A 17718-nucleotide genomic window follows, 5' to 3' on the forward strand; every position below is an offset into this window, starting at 1 on the left:
AGGGATGGGACTGAAAGTTCCAACCCTCTATTCACGGTCGGTTCCCCTGGCAACCAGCCCAGATCCTTAGGCTACCTAGGGGCTTTCCAAAAGCCGCCTCATCAACATAACAAAAGACACCACACTCGCTCTCCACACTTAGGAAATTCCAAAGGTTTTTGGAGCTCTGTGCCAGAAATGGAGACGAACACCAAATATGTGTTTCTTATTATAAACCACAATATCACAGGGAAAGAAAGGGGGAAGAAAACCCCTTTCAATTAAGCAGCCTACACTGTCTGTCCCAGTGCACTCATGAGCATTTTAGTTGTGTTTATTCACAAAGTAAGGATCTTCAGATGCTGTGTGATCAAAGGTCAGGGCCAAGGAGGAACTGGTTAGCTGGATTTCTAACCTCAGGCAGGGGACTCTACTCGCAAGAGGAGTGGTTACAATGCTACCTAATAGGCCAGCCTATGCATCATCAGGTAGAAACTGCTATAACCAAGACCCTGGATACGGTTGATAAGAATGAGCACACCCCTCATGCCAGGCACTGCGTGTTCTGCCTTCTGCTGACCCCTTGCCCTGCCCACAGTGAGGCAGCTTCCCACTCCATGCACTACCACCTTCAAGCCAGAAGCAATGTAACTCCATGGATTTTCTCCTTATTGGCACAGTAGTGACCACCATCAAAAGTAATTCACATCTTGGTGCCTCAGTGGGTTGCAACTTAAATTTCCTGTCTCGTCATGGGACTTGTATTCTCAGCAATTCTTCCATTCAACCAGGATATACTATGGTTTAGAAATGAAGTTGGTTGAAACTCGAATCTGCCGAGTCCCTGAAACTGTAACCTGCTCCCAAGATCTTAGACCCTATATGCGAGCCACAGTGTGTCTGTAATACTTCTGTGATGAAGTTTGGCAGCCTCTGCCTTTGTCTAGCACAGTGATTCTTATGCGAGGGTGTATGTCAGAATCATCTGAGGAGCTTGTATTAGTTTCCTCTTGCTGCTGTAACAAATTACTACAAGCTTAGTAGCTTAAAAATAACAGAGGTTTAGGGGCCAGCCTGGTGGTGTGGTGGTGAAGTTCGTGTACTCCACCTCAGCAGCCCAGGGTTTGTGGGTTCAATCCCAGGCATGGACCTACACACCGCTCATCAAGCCATGTTGTGGTGGTGTCCCACGCACAAAATAAAGGAAGATGGGCACAGATGTTAGCTCAGGGACAATCTTCCTCAAGAAAAAAGAGGAAGATTGGTAAATCTGTGTTTGGTTTGGTTTTGTTTTGGTGAGGAAGATCAGCCCTGAGCTAACGTCTGTTGCCAGTCTTCCTCACCAAAAAATAAAAAAATAACACAAATTTATTCTTTTACAGTTCTAGAGGTCAGAAGTTTGAAATCAGTTTCACTGGGCTAAAGTCCAAGTGTCAGTGGGGCTGATTCCTTCTGGAGGCTCTCAGGGAAAATTCATTTCCTTGGCTTTTGTTTTTTTGCTTCTAGTGTTCACCTGTAATCCCTGGCTTATTGCCCCTTCCTCTTCAAAGTGCATCACTTCAATCTCTGCTCCCATCATGCTCTTTGTGGTCAAATCTCACTCTGTCTCCCTCTGTAGGGATGCTTTTGATTATATTTGAGGCCCACTAGGACAATCCAGGTCGTTTCCCCATCCAAGATCCTTAAGTTAATCAGGTGTGCAACGTCCCTTTTTGCCATGGAAGGTAACATTCACAGTGGGCTAGGATTAGAACATGGATATTTTAGGGCCGTTATTTAGCCTTCCACAGAGCCTAAACCTGCTCAGACCCCACTCCTTAAAGATTCTAGTTTAGTAGGTGGGCTCAGGACATGAATATTTTACAAAATATGTGCCTGATTAAGAACCTCTCATCTAGCACATACCTTTATTCAACCCTCAGTTATTGTTTATAATAGTATCTCTGAGGTTTTATTTAGATGGCCCCAGCGCTGACTGGGCAGCACATACAATACACTGATTATCTCATTGAATCCTCACATGCTTCCAAAGTAGGTTTTATTCCCTTTGCACAGATGTGGAAATAGGCTTGGAGATTGTTCTGTCTGCACAAAGCTGCACAGGGAGGAAGGCGTAGATCTAGAACCCGAATCTAGCTCTTGTTCTAGAGCCCCGTACATTCCAAAAGACTGCCTGAAGCAGCAGAATGGGGCAGGGAAGCAAAGTTCAGCTTTGGAGGGGGCTTCCCAGGGCACACAAATCCATTCCCAGCCCACGTAACCTCCGTCATCAGAACTGTCCAACAGAACATTAGAATCCCAAATGCCCTTCATCTGCCTTCTGGCACCTGTGTTACAATTGCAGCCCATCCCTACCTGAGAAGGGAGATTGCAAACACTAGTTTGGACAAAGGAGCAGCCTCTTGGGATCTGAATTCACTCCCTTCCCACACAGTTCCTCTCTGCTGGTTAGGCTGCCTCCCCCGTGTACGATAGGATGTGTGCCTTCAGAAGTTGAGAACACGACTTTCATCTACTGCTCGTTATACTTGTTCCAGGCTACCATGGCAACAAACGTTCATCCCAGCAGCTGCTCCGCAGCCAGCTTGGCTTTCTCTCCCAAAGTTCTGCCCCAGCATTTATGACAGACACTTCAGAACCAAGTCCTGTCGTGGGGCGGCCTTGAGGCCCAGGTCACTTGTGAGTCTACACAAACAGACCAACTCGTGGATGAGAGGCTCCAGCCTCGCCATCAAGATACTATGATATCTTGGACTACGCCAGGACTTAAGTTGCTCATCTGTAAGAATGTACGTTTCTAGCAAAGTGTTTTTCAAGTTGTGGGTAGTGACTCATTAGAGGGTGTGCTCATTTCCTATCGCTGCTGTAACAATTCAAATTTAGTGGCTTAAAGCGATGCAGATTTTACAACTCTGGAATTCAGAAGTCCACAATGAGGCAGCAGGGCCGTGCTCCTTCTGGAGGCTTTGGGGAAGAATCCATTTCCTTGCCATTCCCAGCTATTATAGGCTGCTCGCCTTCCTTGGCTTGTGGCCCACATCAGTCAAGACTTCTGCTTCCACTGGGACATCTTCTCTGTCTCTGACCCTCCTACCTGTTTTACAAGGGCCCACTTGGCTAATCTCCCCATGTCAAGACCCTTAGCCCCATCTACAAAGTCCTTTTGGGGCCATGTAAGGGTAACAGTATTCACAGGTTCTGGAGATTAGGATGTGGACGTGTTGGGGATGGTCATTATTCAGTCTACCACATGGGGTCAGAAAGCCATTTAAGTAGCCAGTGTTTTTTTTTAAAATGCCATTTTAAAAAGTGCAGCACATGCACTGTTTCTGGTTCTAATGTGTAGCACTGCAAAATGTAGTCTCAGAAAAGTTTGAATCTAAGATCATTTGTTTTATTATTAGCAGATTAGTGCCTTATTCCCTTATATAGCAAAGTCCAAAGGATGGCCTTGATGAGAACTTGAACTTTTGACCCTTATTACTCTAAAATGACCAGCCCTTTCACACAACGTAAATGCAGTTGTTTCCTTCCCCACACTTGGGTTGAGTTTTACCACATAGATCTAACGAAAGGATTTAGAATGAAAGGGGGTGTTGGAAGAGAAAGCAGAAGAATTCAATATTAAAGACCTACAGTGTCACCTGGTGACCAAGTATATATGATATTCTTTCCTCAAGGAGGTTAGTTTTGAAAAACCCAGGAGTATGACAGGTCACCGTTGAGGGTTGAAGTCCACAAATAAAGACGTCCATATTTCTATTTTCACCTCCCTGCCATGCACAGCGACTTAGAAGCTTTACACCTTTTTTCCTAGCAAAGGTCTGCTTTAGATCCAGACTTTCTAGGCGAAGGATACAAGGGAACTTATTTCTACATTAGATATCCAGAAGATGGTCTGGTACAGCTACAGTGTGAAGCAAACATTAGTCATATTGCAGATGTATAATTGCCGCCTAGCATAAGATGGGGCACCCTCAGGAGGACGTAATAATCAAGTGTAGGTAGCAGGAAAGTAGCTCTCCAGGCTCAGCTGAGAGGCTGGTGTTCAGCTGTGGAGACTTAATGTGACCAGGAATGTTGTGATTGCCCTTAAGGAAGGTAGTACCATATCCCAAAGGGGCTTGCTGGTCTTTAATGGGATGGGAGTATAGGGAGGGCATGTGACTGAATGCCTTTATGTCCTCAGGGAAAGTAGTCTACTTATTTGAAAGAGTAATTTGAGTTAAAAGTATTTCCTAAGTTGAATACTAGATTTCTGTCGGAACACCTGGTTTCCCTTCCCTTCTGGAGAATGGAAGTTATGCCAACGATTAGGGGTGGCTTCCGGCCCTCTCATCCTGTGTATACGAATGGAAGGGTAAGAGACAGTCACCTAAATGCACCCCCAGAGGTGGGCTGTAGCTAAGCTCCACTATTGATTGAATTCTCTGGGACTACCAGTTTTGGGAGTTAGGGGGTGCTTCCTAAAAAGCTAAATGGCAGGAAGCAATTAAGTCATAAATTTCCTTCTTCACATCCACACAGACCAAACCCTGCCCAGAGGGTTGTGGATAGGCACTGCATTCACTCTCAGTGACCACAAGAAACAATCCTTGAATTCCATCTAATCTTAATGAGAAGAGGGAAGCAAGAGGCTTACTTCAACCACTTTATTTGACAATCTACTTAGTGGTTTAACATCATGGTTCTTTTCTTGTGCAGGTAACTGATGAAGCCTAGGGTTGCCACAACACCTCCTAAGGCAACCACAGCAACTATGGTTTTAAAAGCAATATATCCAGCAGTCTCGTGCCCTTTAGTGTCCACAACACCTGGAAATGAAGCAGATATTCAAGTCTTAAGATATTTAAATCATAAGCATAAGTTGAAGCTAAAGCTTTACATGTTAAGGCTCCCCAGAGAAGGAAGTGAAGTTAAGCCTCAAAGGACTCATTTGGAAAGCTTGCAACAGGGTATCACCCCTTGAACCAGCCTCCTCTCCCACTGCCATTGCCACTTGCTTTTACTAACCTTAATCAATGGAAGGGACCTTGTTGTCCCAGCCTGTTTAGCACAACATCCTGGCCCTAACAAATGTGGTTAGCTGTCCTAAGTGTAATTCTTGCAGGTTATTAGTTAGGGATTTGAGACAGCTTAATTTCAAATTCTAGGCCTAAATCAAGACCATCTGGGATGAGGACATGGGATATTAACAGGAACATAATTTAATACAGGCTTAAGTTTAACAATAGGAAGACACATGCCTTATGACCTATTAGTCCTACTTCTAGAAACATATGTTGAAGTTCTTGTATAGTGGGCAGAGACTTAAGAGGATTCCAACATGGCGTTAGTGACAAAACTGAAGTCACCTAGATGGAATCCTATATAGCTAGTAACAGTGGGGTAGGTCTCTGCAGATAAGATGGCTAAAACAAGTAAAGCAAGTTATAGAACGGTAGGCAGAATATATGATCCCGCTTGTGTTAAAGGGGGATTTTTGGAAGGGTGCACAAGAGACTTAAAAGCTATCCCTGAAGAGATTGTCTTTTATTCTTCTCTTGTCTAGGTTGACCACAAGTGTGTGTTATTTATGCGTAATTAAATTTGACATAAAGCCAAGAACTGGAGTCCAGGAAGTACGCCAGGCTTTAAATCCATACCTCTGAATGAAGAGTCATCTGACAACAGAAGGATGGGTCCTGGGAGACTTACTAGAGTTCTCTCTTGCTCAGTGGTCCCTGCGTCTGGAGACAGATAATACAGTTTGTCTGACCTCTGGAGCAGTGAGGAGTGGTAAGAGGTGTGTCGACGGAATTCCTAGAGCAGATCTCTATAGAGTCCCTGCTCATCTACGTAGTTTTGCCTTCTTTGCAGGAGCGGGCACATGCCTTACTATAAGAACAGGAGGAACTCTCAAAGAATCTCCAGAGATTAAGTTCCGGGTCTACCTAGACTCAGGAAGAATGACTTTTTAGGGTTAAGTCTGCAAAAGCTAAGGCTATAGCTCATGTGCAAAAAACAAAGTTATCCGTAGAACTGATCCAGAGCCTGCCCATCTCAGACTCACAGGTCAGACAGACTGGGCCAAGGCTTCTTGGGCTCTCAGGACTAGGTGAAGGATGAGGCACTCATCCTTATTTAAGTTCTGAAACGATGAGACTTGCTTTGAGTAAATTCACAGTAATGAGGACTTGAATTTTACCTCGCCTGCTTCTGGATGACAGAGGGCAAGTCGCAGAACACAGAGGGGAGTCAGGAGACAATATATTGCAGATTAAGGCTCTACAGTGGAAGTAGACCTGTAGACAGGGGGAGAGAAGTGGAATCGATGGACTCACATTCAATCTTCCCCAGGTGACTTGTTCGGCACTTACCAGGCTAGAGAGCTCTTGGGCTTCTGATAGGAAGGCAAAGGTCTTCACATCAAACCTCTGATAGTGATTTGGATAGGTCACAGAGGACTCAACCGGATGGAAGGTGGTTCTGTAGTTGTCCAGGTTGTATTCACAGCTAGGAGGCAGGTACCGGGGGCAGGGGGCAGAGGGCAAGGGGACAACACGTCAGCCACAATCACTCCCAAGTCTAACTCAGTGTTTGCCCAAATTCAGTCATGTGTAACACCTTCAGGACTATTGCTGTACCTTCTACCTGTACCTTTACTTAATACACCTCTGACGTGGCCTATCCGACAGTATCTATGAAATCATAAGTTGTACCTGCTGTTGCACAATTTAGGCACCTATTTGTTTGCCAGCTAAACCCATCAAGAACTACAAGTTTTACATGTAGCTCTGAGTGCCTATTATGTCTGGGGCAGTTAGTATATTTCAGTGACAAAAGGCAGAGAACTCCTGCCATTTTATATCTTAGATGCTAGCAGAGGGTGATAACTATAAAGTAGTAGGTTAGGTGGTAAGTACCAAGGAAGGAGACCAGCATAAAGGGGCAGGAGGGTCAGGATAGGCTTCTTGGAGAAGGGAACACTTGAGCAAGTCTTTAATGGAATGAAGGAAGGAGATGTGAATGCACTGGCTACACATGGTCCTGGGGAAGGAGTATACCTGGAGGTTAAGAGCTCAACAGATGACAAGAGCATCAAGAAAGCTAAGATGCAGTTCTATCAAGTTGCAGACCCCTGCAGGCAGAGCTGAGAGGACAAACACTAGTGCACAAGCATGTGTAGTCACAGCTTCAGAGCATTATGGTGTTCAGGTCTAGAGTCAGATGGGTATTCAAAGGCCACCATTTACTAAATATGACTTTGGGCTAGTTACTAAGCAGCAAGCTTGAGTTTCTTCATGAGGTGGCCAGTGTCTCTCATAGAATGATGAGGTTCAAATGCCTGTTCAAATATACACCACTATGCCTGGCACACTGGTATTCAATAAATGGATTAAATGATTGGTGATCAATAAATGGATAAGAACTGAAGATCTGTTTTCTCTCCAGATAGAGAGTAGAGTATTAGAGCCAGACTTCCTTGGGAAAGATCCCATTCTTCTAGATTCAAGGGTAATAGGAAAGCATGAGTCACTTCATTAGACGAAGGACTGATCACTAAGAAATAAAGACAAAAGTCAGGGCCTTTGTGTTTTATAGTACTCCTCTGAAACCCAAGGGCTTTTATTCTCTCTTCACTGGCAGTTTGATGGATTTGCTGGGCTACCTTGTGTGTGGAGAATACCTACCCATCCACAACAATATTCCACTGTGGGAGAGAGGCTGGGTCCATGGTGGGCGTTGCCCAGCAGTCATCTAAGACCAGCTTGATGTTGGGGTCAGTCCTGTTTAGGATTCTCACTTCCAGGTAAATTGGTTGGCGGAGGTATCTCATTACAGGGTACTCCTTGTCCCCATAAGGTTGCAGGTAGGAGTTATCTGAAATGGAATAGATACTCTTTAGTACTCAAGTAGTTGATGGTTGCAACAAGAGCTTAAGCATCACTACTACTCCATTAGTCTGGCAGCATCAGAACATTCATTTTAGGGAAGAGTTCTCCAAAAGGATTTAAGCAGATTTCTTTAGGTTGTGATGTCTTACCTGGGTAGGTTTGCAGGATTAAGGCAAGTTGACCTGGCTTCACTGAGGCCACTGGAGGAGGAAGACTTTCGATGTTGGTATTTATTAGCATATCATCCCTGCTATAGTGGCACTTCACTGTCATTCTGTAAGAGTGGACGGGTGTGACAGGGATGGTACAAGAAGTTTTAGGTTAAAAGACTGCTTGAATTTAATCCAGAGCTTAAAAAATAAAGTAGCAGTTGTATCACACCTGAATTCACTGTCTCTGGAAATTGTGCTTGGAGGAAGGTCTGCCCATAGAGCATGTATTTCATTTTCATAGATGAACGTGTCATTCTCGAACTTGAAGTAAGAGAAAATGGTCAACTAGTTACCTCAAAGATAAGTCTTAACCTCTTGCTATCTACCAGTACTAACCTTATGTCTTGTTCCACATCCATTCAGGGGTATGTGAAACCGTACCAGCCCCTGAGATGGAGCTTTGAAGGTAGGCTGGCAGGATGAGTCCCCCACCATGAGGGTATCCAAGTTGAGAGCTGGATTTGTTTGATGGCTGTAGACCTCGATGTCCATAAACCCATCCTGAGTACACAGCTCACCTGTAACTAGATAGTAGTAAGAGGTTAAGTTTGTCTGCCATGTAAATATTGTTTTCTACTAACCTTGAATTGTGATGAGGGAAAGTTTGGATTTTCACCAGGAGGCACCAGAATTTGTCGTAAGTCTTCAGGAAAATACTTCGATAAGCAGCTTGGGTTACAAGAGGAGACCCTAAAGTACCTAGACAACAGTGAAGCTGTTCTGTGTGAATGGAAGGATTATTCATGCAAAGGAAGAAGGAGAAGGAGACGCAGAAGTGCCATGTGAAATAAGAGACCAGTGACAAAATCCTGATGAAGGATTAGGTTTAAGAGTCAGATTCTTCATGGCTTCAAGTGTAATGCCTTGTGTCACTACGTCCCTTCTTTCAAGGCTCATAAATCCTTAGTGGTTTGGGGCGAAGCTGAGGCAGGAACTAACTTTCCCTATTAGGCTTGACCTGGTACAGATCAGCTGATAAGAGAAGCACAGGGGCAGAGGCCATACTGAATGGAAGGATACACCCACTCCATATTTTTTGAGGAATTTGCAAGAGTTTGGAGAAAATCTACTAAGTATTTACAGTCCCTCTCATTACAGGTTTGAGACAACCTTATTTAGATGGTGGTCTTAGGCTCCTAACATGAAATATCCAGATTACTTAAACCTGAGGCGGTTATAGTGAGATCTACCTGTATGTAAATTTTGGGAGTGTTGTCTTCATTAGGGCCCTGCCATAGCACCTAGACAACTTTCTGATCTCCAGTCTTTCGTTTCCTCAAAGTGTAAGTAATACAGAATCTGAACTTCTACACACTTTCCCACATGCACAAGAGCTAAGGGAGGAAAGAACGTAGAAAATCTGTAAGAAAAGGTCTTTACCTATAGAAACTGATGACTCACAGAGACACTCAGGATAAACCACCATGGACACTGTCTCCAGTTGGACGTAAAAGGTCAGCTTGAGTGAAGGTAAGTAGAACTGATAGGGGAGGCATTTTTCAGAGAACTGAAATGCAAGAATATCAATTAGCAGCCACGACTGTCAGGGCCCAGAGCAGTCACAGGGAGGCAAGAAGGAAGTACATTCAATATCGGCAAGGTACACTCCAGACTTATTCTGGTTTCCCCTGAAGCCAGAACAACAGAGACCCTATCACTTCTCCAGATCAGGATGCTTCCCTAGGCAGGAAATTTATTGCTTTAAACTCATGCCCTAGGGTACCTGACACTGCATGTTCTTTGTACCAGGTACTAAAGCTTGAATTAACAGATCAAATTCCAAAGAGCTGAGTACCCTGCCAAGCCAGGTCTGAGTGAAAAGGATACTATAAATAATGTTATAAAGTGTTATTGCAAAACACATACCATAATATAAGATTATTCTCTGCTGTCCTTGGCAATTCCTTCAGTCAAGACTGGCCTCAGTGAGGACAGTTTGGGACCCTTATGTTTAGATTAAGCTGTCTTGTTTTTAATAGGGCATAATAAGGGTTTTAACAGGGATTCATCGTTAGAAACTTGAAAGCAGTTTCTACTATTCAATGAGCTGAGAAAAACTTAGGAAGACTTCCATGACGGAGGTTAAAGAGGCTTGGTGTTTGAGAGTGAATCTCAGTTACTGAGAATTCACTTATGCAAAGTGATCAAATGAGGCCGTCCAAGTTTGAATCTACTCCCCCAGCAGTTAGAGTTCATAGACAAGTCACCAGCTGTATCAGGATTACCTACAAGACTAAGCTGCAAGTCAGGCTTCCATAAAGCTCACTGGTTGATAATGGCACATACTTTTGCTTTGAGAAGGGTTTTGCTGAAGTGCAGTCTCAAGCCATTCGTTGCCTCCATATCAATTTCATTGTTGTGCAACTGGCTGGCAGCAATCTTCCTGTTTTCAAAGCTCACAGATTTTAACTTCCCAGGAAACTCTGGTATGTCGAGAGTCATGTGTGTGGCATTACAGGTCACAGGACCTAGAAGGAATGACCATCAGAAAGCCCATGATTAGCCTTGATTAAGTCCCCAGAGCAATGTCTCCCACAACTGGAGTTGCCCCTTACTAGGGCCTTACCTGACATACAAATCACTTGTGATGATAAGATGACCTTCTGCCCAGGAGACACATATGTAAGCTTCAGAGGCACCATGTAGAGATGACTGTTACCTTGCTGAGTGGGGGAGTGGAGTATTTTTTAAAACATTGGTTTACTTGCATTTCTAACCAGAGCTAGAAGAATAGTTAGGGTAAGCATACACTCACGTATTGGGTACTGTTTGGGCCCAAGTAGAATTTAGGCATTCTGTCCAATAATTGTTCTGCAGGTGCTCTAGTTTTAAAATCTTGCGCTTTGTAACATCTGGCAAGCTAGTGTTGTCTACCGATGTGATCTGTAGTTGATCCTTTCTAGGCAGATATGAGCAGAAGCTGTTCTTATGACTATTTTATGGCATCAGCGTTCAGAGAGAATGTTTACATGACTCGGCTGTCTGTTTATACTCAGTGTGTAGCAGGACTATTAAGATGGCTGACACTTGAGCATTTGGGTGCCAGGACCTGCTCTAAGTACTCTGTCTGGCACATTAACTCATTTAATGTTGTGTCTTGATTGTTGGCCCAAAAAGCACCAATACCTGGTATAACACACAATATAGGACAATGATAAAACAGAACACCTTACTGCATAACAGACTTTAGTAGTACCCTAGCTCTACTTTATGTAGTAGATTTAAGTCTGTAGGGAAGAGGGAGAGCAGATTGAAGTAAGGACCACATCTGTTTGTTCACCATTGTATCCTGAGTACTCAGTGCAGTATTTGGCACATAGTGGGCATTAAGATACACGTTGAATGAGCTGTATTCCCATTTTATTTGAAGACATGGTTGAGATCATGTTGGATTTAGAAATATTCATCTTTGCCTGGGTGGTGGTACAAAGATTCATACCTACCGTGTAGTGAGTCACTCCAGTGGCATTGAACAACACTTGGATGATTATCTTCTTGTTATCAATCAGGAGATTATATCCTTGTGTCATGGCCTCCCAAAGGGTCAGAGTTTGGGCTCTTGTGCCATCACCAACCTCAATGATCCATCCCATCTGAGAATCAGGATCCTAGAGCCAAAAGTTTCACTTGGAGGATTGGTGCTCACCTTAACCCCAAGACTACTGTTGTCTATTTAATATTTTAATCAGGATTAAAGTTATATCACCTTTTAATTTAGAACTAAAGATTACTTAGGTCTGTGATTTAAAAGATTACTTTCATACCGAACTCTCATCAGCCATGCCAGGAAAAATCTGAAAGGTAAACTGGAAGAAAAAAAAAAAAAAGTCATGATGTGAGGCTTTGATTTGGGGAAGAAATTTTCTGAGATCGTGCTACCTGACAGTAAGTGGAAAACACCCAGAGCAACTGCCGTGTAGTTCTTACATCAAGAGGCCTGGCCGTGGGATGCAGTAGCAGCAGCACAGGACCAGTCAGGAATCCCAGCTGTGCCCTTAGACATCATTTCACCTTTTTGAGCTTCTGATACCAAAAGGCAATTGGAAAGTCTAAGCTCCCTTCTAGTTGTAAGTTGAGACACAAGGTTCTTAAATGCACAGCTTTTTGCTATGTCCATAAAAACCAAGTATTATAGCAAGCCATGCAGTTCGACGTCCATTGTTGGTATCAGCTTTGTTACGCTATAAAGTCCCTGAGTGATTGAGCCGTTTTGCTTATTTACTATATCCTAGTATCTGGCATAGGGCCTGGCATGTGGTAGGGATTCAGTTTGTCAAATTATCAATGTGATTGCAGCTACCATTGAATCCTTTCTGTTGTCAGGCATGATGTGCTAAGCACTGTATATGCTCTCAGTCAATTCTTACAGCCACCCTATGAGGTAAGTGTTATTGTCCCCCATGTCAGACTTGGAAACAAAGGCTCAGGGGGTTAAGAAATCAATCCAAAGCCACACAGCCAGTAAGTAATGAATATAGGATTGCAATCCTGATTCAGCTTCTAAGCTCAGCTCTTTCTAGACCGCCACGTTTTCTCTGCAGTAGCCATAGGAGAAGCAGTCAGCCTGTTTCACTCACAGACATGAAATCCTTCAGGCAGATTGTGGATCCTGAATGCTCATGGGTTTCTTCTGCTTGCATAACTGGACAGCTGATCTGATATACGACCTCCTCACGTTTTAAAGCAGCACTGTTGTCCACTAGTCTGATGGTCATCTGGTGCCGGCCAAGCTGTGTGAAAGTGGCATAGTAAGAACGTAGTAATTACTGGTACCTCAGTGGGAAAGGCGATTCCAGAATGCCATCTGACCCAGCTGAGTGGCAAAACTTCGAAGTTACCAATACCATAGGTTCTAGAAGGTACCTCATTCCTATGCCAGGAGACTCTATAGCTAGCCCTTTTAGACATTCCAAGACAGACCCATACATCTGCAGAGAACGGTTCCTTGAGCTTCAGGGATTGGAGTTCAGTTTTCATTTTCTTCCTACATTTACCTTATCTCTGAGTATCATGGTCCTGGATGGTTTGGGGCCTCTACCAAGTCATGCAAATACACTTATTGAGCACCTGCATAGCAGCCATTGTGGCTGTGCAGGGCAGAGCCATCTTTGTTATTTCCCCTGGCTTAGAGAACTCAGTCTGAAGTAGGAGTCAGTCAACATTCTTCTGTTAAGTGTTAGATCTTAAGGAATGCAACTCTAAGCTTCCTAAAGTTGGAAATGGCTGTTTCAGAAAGGAAAAATTTAATTACTAGAGATTGTCACTGCAGAATCAGGTGAAGTGGCCTGTTAAACATGCTGATTTCTAGGACACACCCCAGACCTACTAAGTCATCGACTAAATGAACTAAATCTGTACTTTCCAAGTTCCCCAAGTGATTCTTTGCACATTAAAGCTTGAGAACTGCTTGGAAAAGTTGCTTCTACTGCTCCTATTAACCCTGATTGGGCTGTGCTGTTGCTTGGCAATACTCTCAGCTGTGGCTTGCCTTCCAACACCTGTTTCTACAGCATAGATGTTCTCTATTTGCCAGCACCAAAATAGTCTCCCATTTCCCATGAGGGTTACAGATCAAAATAGCTCATGTTTGAGCATTCGTTGTGTCTAGTTTCTGCACCAACTCCTTCATCTGCATTATATCATTAGTCTTTAGATACCCTGTGGAGAGGTACCATAATTCCCATTTTCCACTGGACAAGCAGAGGCTTAGAAAGGTTGGCTTACTTGCCCAAGTTCACACCTAGATAGTGGCAGAACCAGGACTCAAACCCAAGGCCTGAGTTTCTCAGTCTCAGCATTATTGGCATTTCAGGCCTGATAATTCTGTGTTATGGGGGCCACCCTGGGCAATGTAGGCTATTTAGCAGCTTCCTTGGCTTGTGCCAGTGGCAGCCTCTCCACCTTCCAGTTGTGATAACCAAGAGCGTCTTCCAAAATGTCTCTAAACATTGCCAAATGTCTTCTGGGCAGACAAAAAAGAATTACCCCTAGTTGAGAACCACTGTTCTAGTCCAAAGCCTCTAACCTTAACTACTAGGTTATTATTAGTAACTACTAGGTTATTACTTCCCAAGTTAATCCTCAAAGCAATTACTTACCACTCTCCTAGTACAGGTCTCATATGGGGCCTTCAGGGTGAGCTTTTCTGGGTCCAGGTCATGAGTGCAGTTCAGCATTTCAAGACCAGAGGGATCTAGAGAAGCCAGAGCAGTTTAGACAGAGGATGGCCAAGAAGTACATTTCAGTGAGTCAACCAAAGCTACATATCCACAACTGTCAATTAATTTCTAAGGTACTTCAATCACTTTTTATTGTCCCAATTGGATTATATGACTCAAGCTTTGAGATACTGTGATTTGCAGCTAAAAATTTCCCAGAGGATTCTGAGATAAGACAGGTTTCCAGGGAAAGACAAGGTCTTTCACCCTTGGTGGCCTCGTGCAAATCAGAGACCCCTGTGGTATGGTGAGATTTGGATGCCAGTGGTTCCAGTTTGTATACCCTGCTCACCAGAAAAATGGGGCTGGCCTTGAGCCAAAGGCTTTCTACTAAGTAAGGCTAAGTTAACACACATTACTTACCCACCACAGATGCATGCCATTTCTTGGGGCCAAGATGGCTTGGAAGCTCCACTATCATTCTATCTTTATAGCAAGTGACAGTACCTGAGGAGCAGAGAAAGCGCTTGGGGCATCTTTGAGTTACAGGAGGCGTGATTCCTACAGAAGTGTATAAAGGGACCCCTCCTCTCTAATAGGCATCAGAGAAGATGCCAGTTGGGAAAGGCAAATCTTGTTCCCTACCCTCGGGAGCTCACAAACTGGTGGGAAAGATGTAACTACAACACAAGATACCAAGAACTGTAAGGAAGGTTATCTTTTAAATGTCTAGGGCTTTCTGAAGCACTCCAGGGAAAAGCCTGGATTTGGATTACCAAGCACACATGCAGGAACCAGGCTCGAACCTTGACAGTGGAGCTGATGGAGGTGGGGATGGTAGGCCTGTGAAGAACTGGAAAACAAAAGTTTTATCTAAAGATTTTTCAATTTGAAGTTTAAAAAGTGCCCTAGGTAAACCCAAGAACACTTTTTAAAAGCTAATTTCTGCCTATAATCTGCCACTCTGCATCCTCTGACTCAGATGAAAGTTCAAAGAAACTCCTCGTTTTAAGTGGAACAGCTCCGATGTTGTCTGTTATATTGGTGCTTTCCTTAAGCATGAGTTTGTGTTTGAAGACAACTTCTCCCAGAGATGGGAGTTTAGTGTTGTGGTTTGCTGTTCTTCAGATTCCGTAAAGCTTGAGGCATGGAGGGAATAGAAGGCAGCCCAGGTGTTTTCACAAGCTCTTTTGTTTAGCTAGTATAGCAAGCCATGGGTAAGCAATGGAAACATCCAGTGACCTAATCAAGGTAAGAGAGGGGCTGAAGGGAGATTGACCTATGTTTGTGTTTCCTGGCCATCTAACACCCCAACTGCAACATGTTCGAGAGATGCTAAGGTCATTTCCCTCACCCAAGAGGCATACCTGAGAAGTCAGGATTCACCAACTTAACAGCACCTCCTGAATTCACCAAAGTCACAAGGGCAAAGAATAGAGAAAGTGACCTGTAGACACTGGAAGGGGATGGGGGAGAGAGTTAAGGAGGAAAGAACTTAAGCAGACAAGGCCTTTGCATCCCCTCCCTCTGCCTACAGAATTACTCACCTCCAGTCTGTACTGGAGTCCCTCCAGCTTGAGGGACTCCCACAATCTCCTCTCTGCCTGTGCGCCATGGCCAAAGGCATCACCAAATCAACAGGTAGAGGGATGGGCTGCTGTGTGCTTTTATAGTGGAAACAGGACCTGCCCTTCCTCTGTCGCTATTGGAGACACCTGAATCTTCTCCAGCCCTCCCAGCTGACAGGGAGGGATTTGGGATGGGAGAGGTGTTCTAGAAGCCCCGAAATAAGCAGAGTTCTGCTCTTCCTAATACTCACCTTGGGTATCCCACCAGCTGCTCTATGGGCCAGCCATAAGACCAATGTTCCCTGAGATTAGCTCTGTTTGAATGAATTGGTGTTTTTCTCCATAATACTGGGAAAAATTAGGATCTTTTTGACAAAATACTTACGACTCCAATGCAGAGTGAAAGAGGGTGGTGGGCTTTGTTGAGGAAAGACCATCTCTTGTTCATACCATTTTAAAGTAACAAACCTGTCTTTTAAGTAACCCCTAGTCTCCTGGCCGTTGTGGACATCATGCTGGCAATGTGCATGAAGAAGTACCTTTAAAAAAATGGATGAAGCTTTGTTTTCCCCCAAGTATAAATTTTCAGCTTACTGCAAGAAATGCAGACAATTAGGGAAGGATATAGAGAAAAGGAAAATGTCAGCCATAATCTTGCCACCATCAATATTTAGGTACATAATTTTATGTACTTTTTCTACAAACACTACACACACTTAAAACAACAACAACAATCTGGGATTGAAGTTTAGACTATGTTTTTTAACCTACTTTTACTACTTTACATGTTATGGACATTTTTCATATCAAAGATCTCCCTTACCGTTTTTAGGGTTGCATAATATTCAATGTCTAAGTAAATCAGTGTTCTCTAATGATGGACATTAAGATGGCTTCCAATTTTTCATCATTATGAACAATAATATGATGGACATTCTTGAACATTTCCCTGGTTATCCGTCAGGATAAATTCCTGGAAGTAGAAATTCTGAGTTGAAGGGAGTAGTGATCTAAATAAGAAAGTTATATTGTGCAGCGATTAGAAGTTTACAGATGTGGAAACAGAGGTAAAGCAACTTGCCTAAGCTTTGACAGCCGAGTGTCAGGGCCAGGCTGAGAACTCAGATTTTCTGAGACCTAATCAACATATCTTTTCAGCTTCTTTCATTGATCTTTGAGAAACCTGGATGTCTACAGCCCAAGTTCCTTTAGAGGTGATTCAATGCTCAAATTCTGTGCAAGTAGTGAGGTGCTATTTGCAATTATTGATTTACGTGTTGTCTTTATGGTGTAACTTGAGGAGTGATCGCCATTCCCTGTTACAGGTGTCTGAAATACCATTGTAGAGCAGAGTACTGTTTCCCCAACTTCCTTAATTAGAAGGATCACATGGGTCTCTTATTAATGTCACAAATTCTTGGGTTCCACCCAAAATCTGCTGAATCAGGCTCTCCGGGGAGAGGCCCGGGGTAATGTGTGTTTAACAAGCATCACAGGCGAGTCTTATGATCAGGAAAAGCTGGGAAATACCTGGAAGGAGGTAGGTGAGAAAATGAGTTGCCAATGGTTAGCTTCTTTACGGGAATTAATTGATTAGAGTACATCCTAGTGGAATTTAGGAGAGGGAGCAAAATCCAGGTTAAGTAGATTTTTTGGGGTAGAGATGGTGAAAGGGTTTAGATTCAGAGCAGAAGCACAATAGTAATAATTACTCCTCCTAAGCATATTTTCCAAAAAGTGGCACCTTTTCTACAAATGTGAAGGTAATTTGTTTCCACGATGGTTAAGACTATGATCAGCAGACATTAGGGGATGGAGTGTGGAAGCAAGATTCAGAGAGACCTATTAAGAAGGTGGTCAGAGAGGTAATAGGTTAATGTGTTGCTCTACCTCCCCAGGCTCCACCCCCAGGCTCAGCCCCCAC

At 43.6% G+C, this 17718-nt stretch overlaps 1 protein-coding gene across 2 annotated transcripts; it reads right to left on the reverse strand.

Annotated features, from left to right (window-relative positions):
• Positions 1-4617: 4617 nt before the first annotated feature.
• Positions 4618-15980, reverse strand: ZP2 (zona pellucida glycoprotein 2). Of its 2 annotated transcripts, none has more exons than XM_070568439.1 (18): positions 15774-15980; positions 15594-15682; positions 14650-14733; positions 14167-14261; positions 12646-12798; positions 11833-11874; positions 11512-11676; positions 10635-10731; positions 10355-10536; positions 9449-9575; positions 8405-8592; positions 8238-8329; positions 8006-8130; positions 7653-7842; positions 6339-6474; positions 6167-6263; positions 5625-5708; positions 4618-4793 (listed from the first exon to the last, which is right to left on the reverse strand). In XM_070568439.1, exons 1-18 carry the CDS (start codon positions 15851-15853, stop codon positions 4648-4650), a joined length of 2172 nt encoding a protein of 723 aa, XP_070424540.1. In that variant the 5' UTR covers positions 15854-15980; the 3' UTR covers positions 4618-4647. The 2 variants fall into 2 exon arrangements, with proteins under 2 accessions (XP_070424540.1, XP_070424541.1); XM_070568440.1 differs by lacking the exon at positions 15774-15980 and adding an exon at positions 15003-15079 and having other exon boundaries at positions 15594-15720.
• Positions 15981-17718: the final 1738 nt, after the last annotated feature.

Source organism: Equus przewalskii, chromosome 12 (genome assembly GCF_037783145.1).
Source record: "Equus przewalskii isolate Varuska chromosome 12, EquPr2, whole genome shotgun sequence".
In the NCBI taxonomy this organism is placed as follows: domain Eukaryota; kingdom Metazoa; phylum Chordata; class Mammalia; order Perissodactyla; family Equidae; genus Equus; species Equus przewalskii.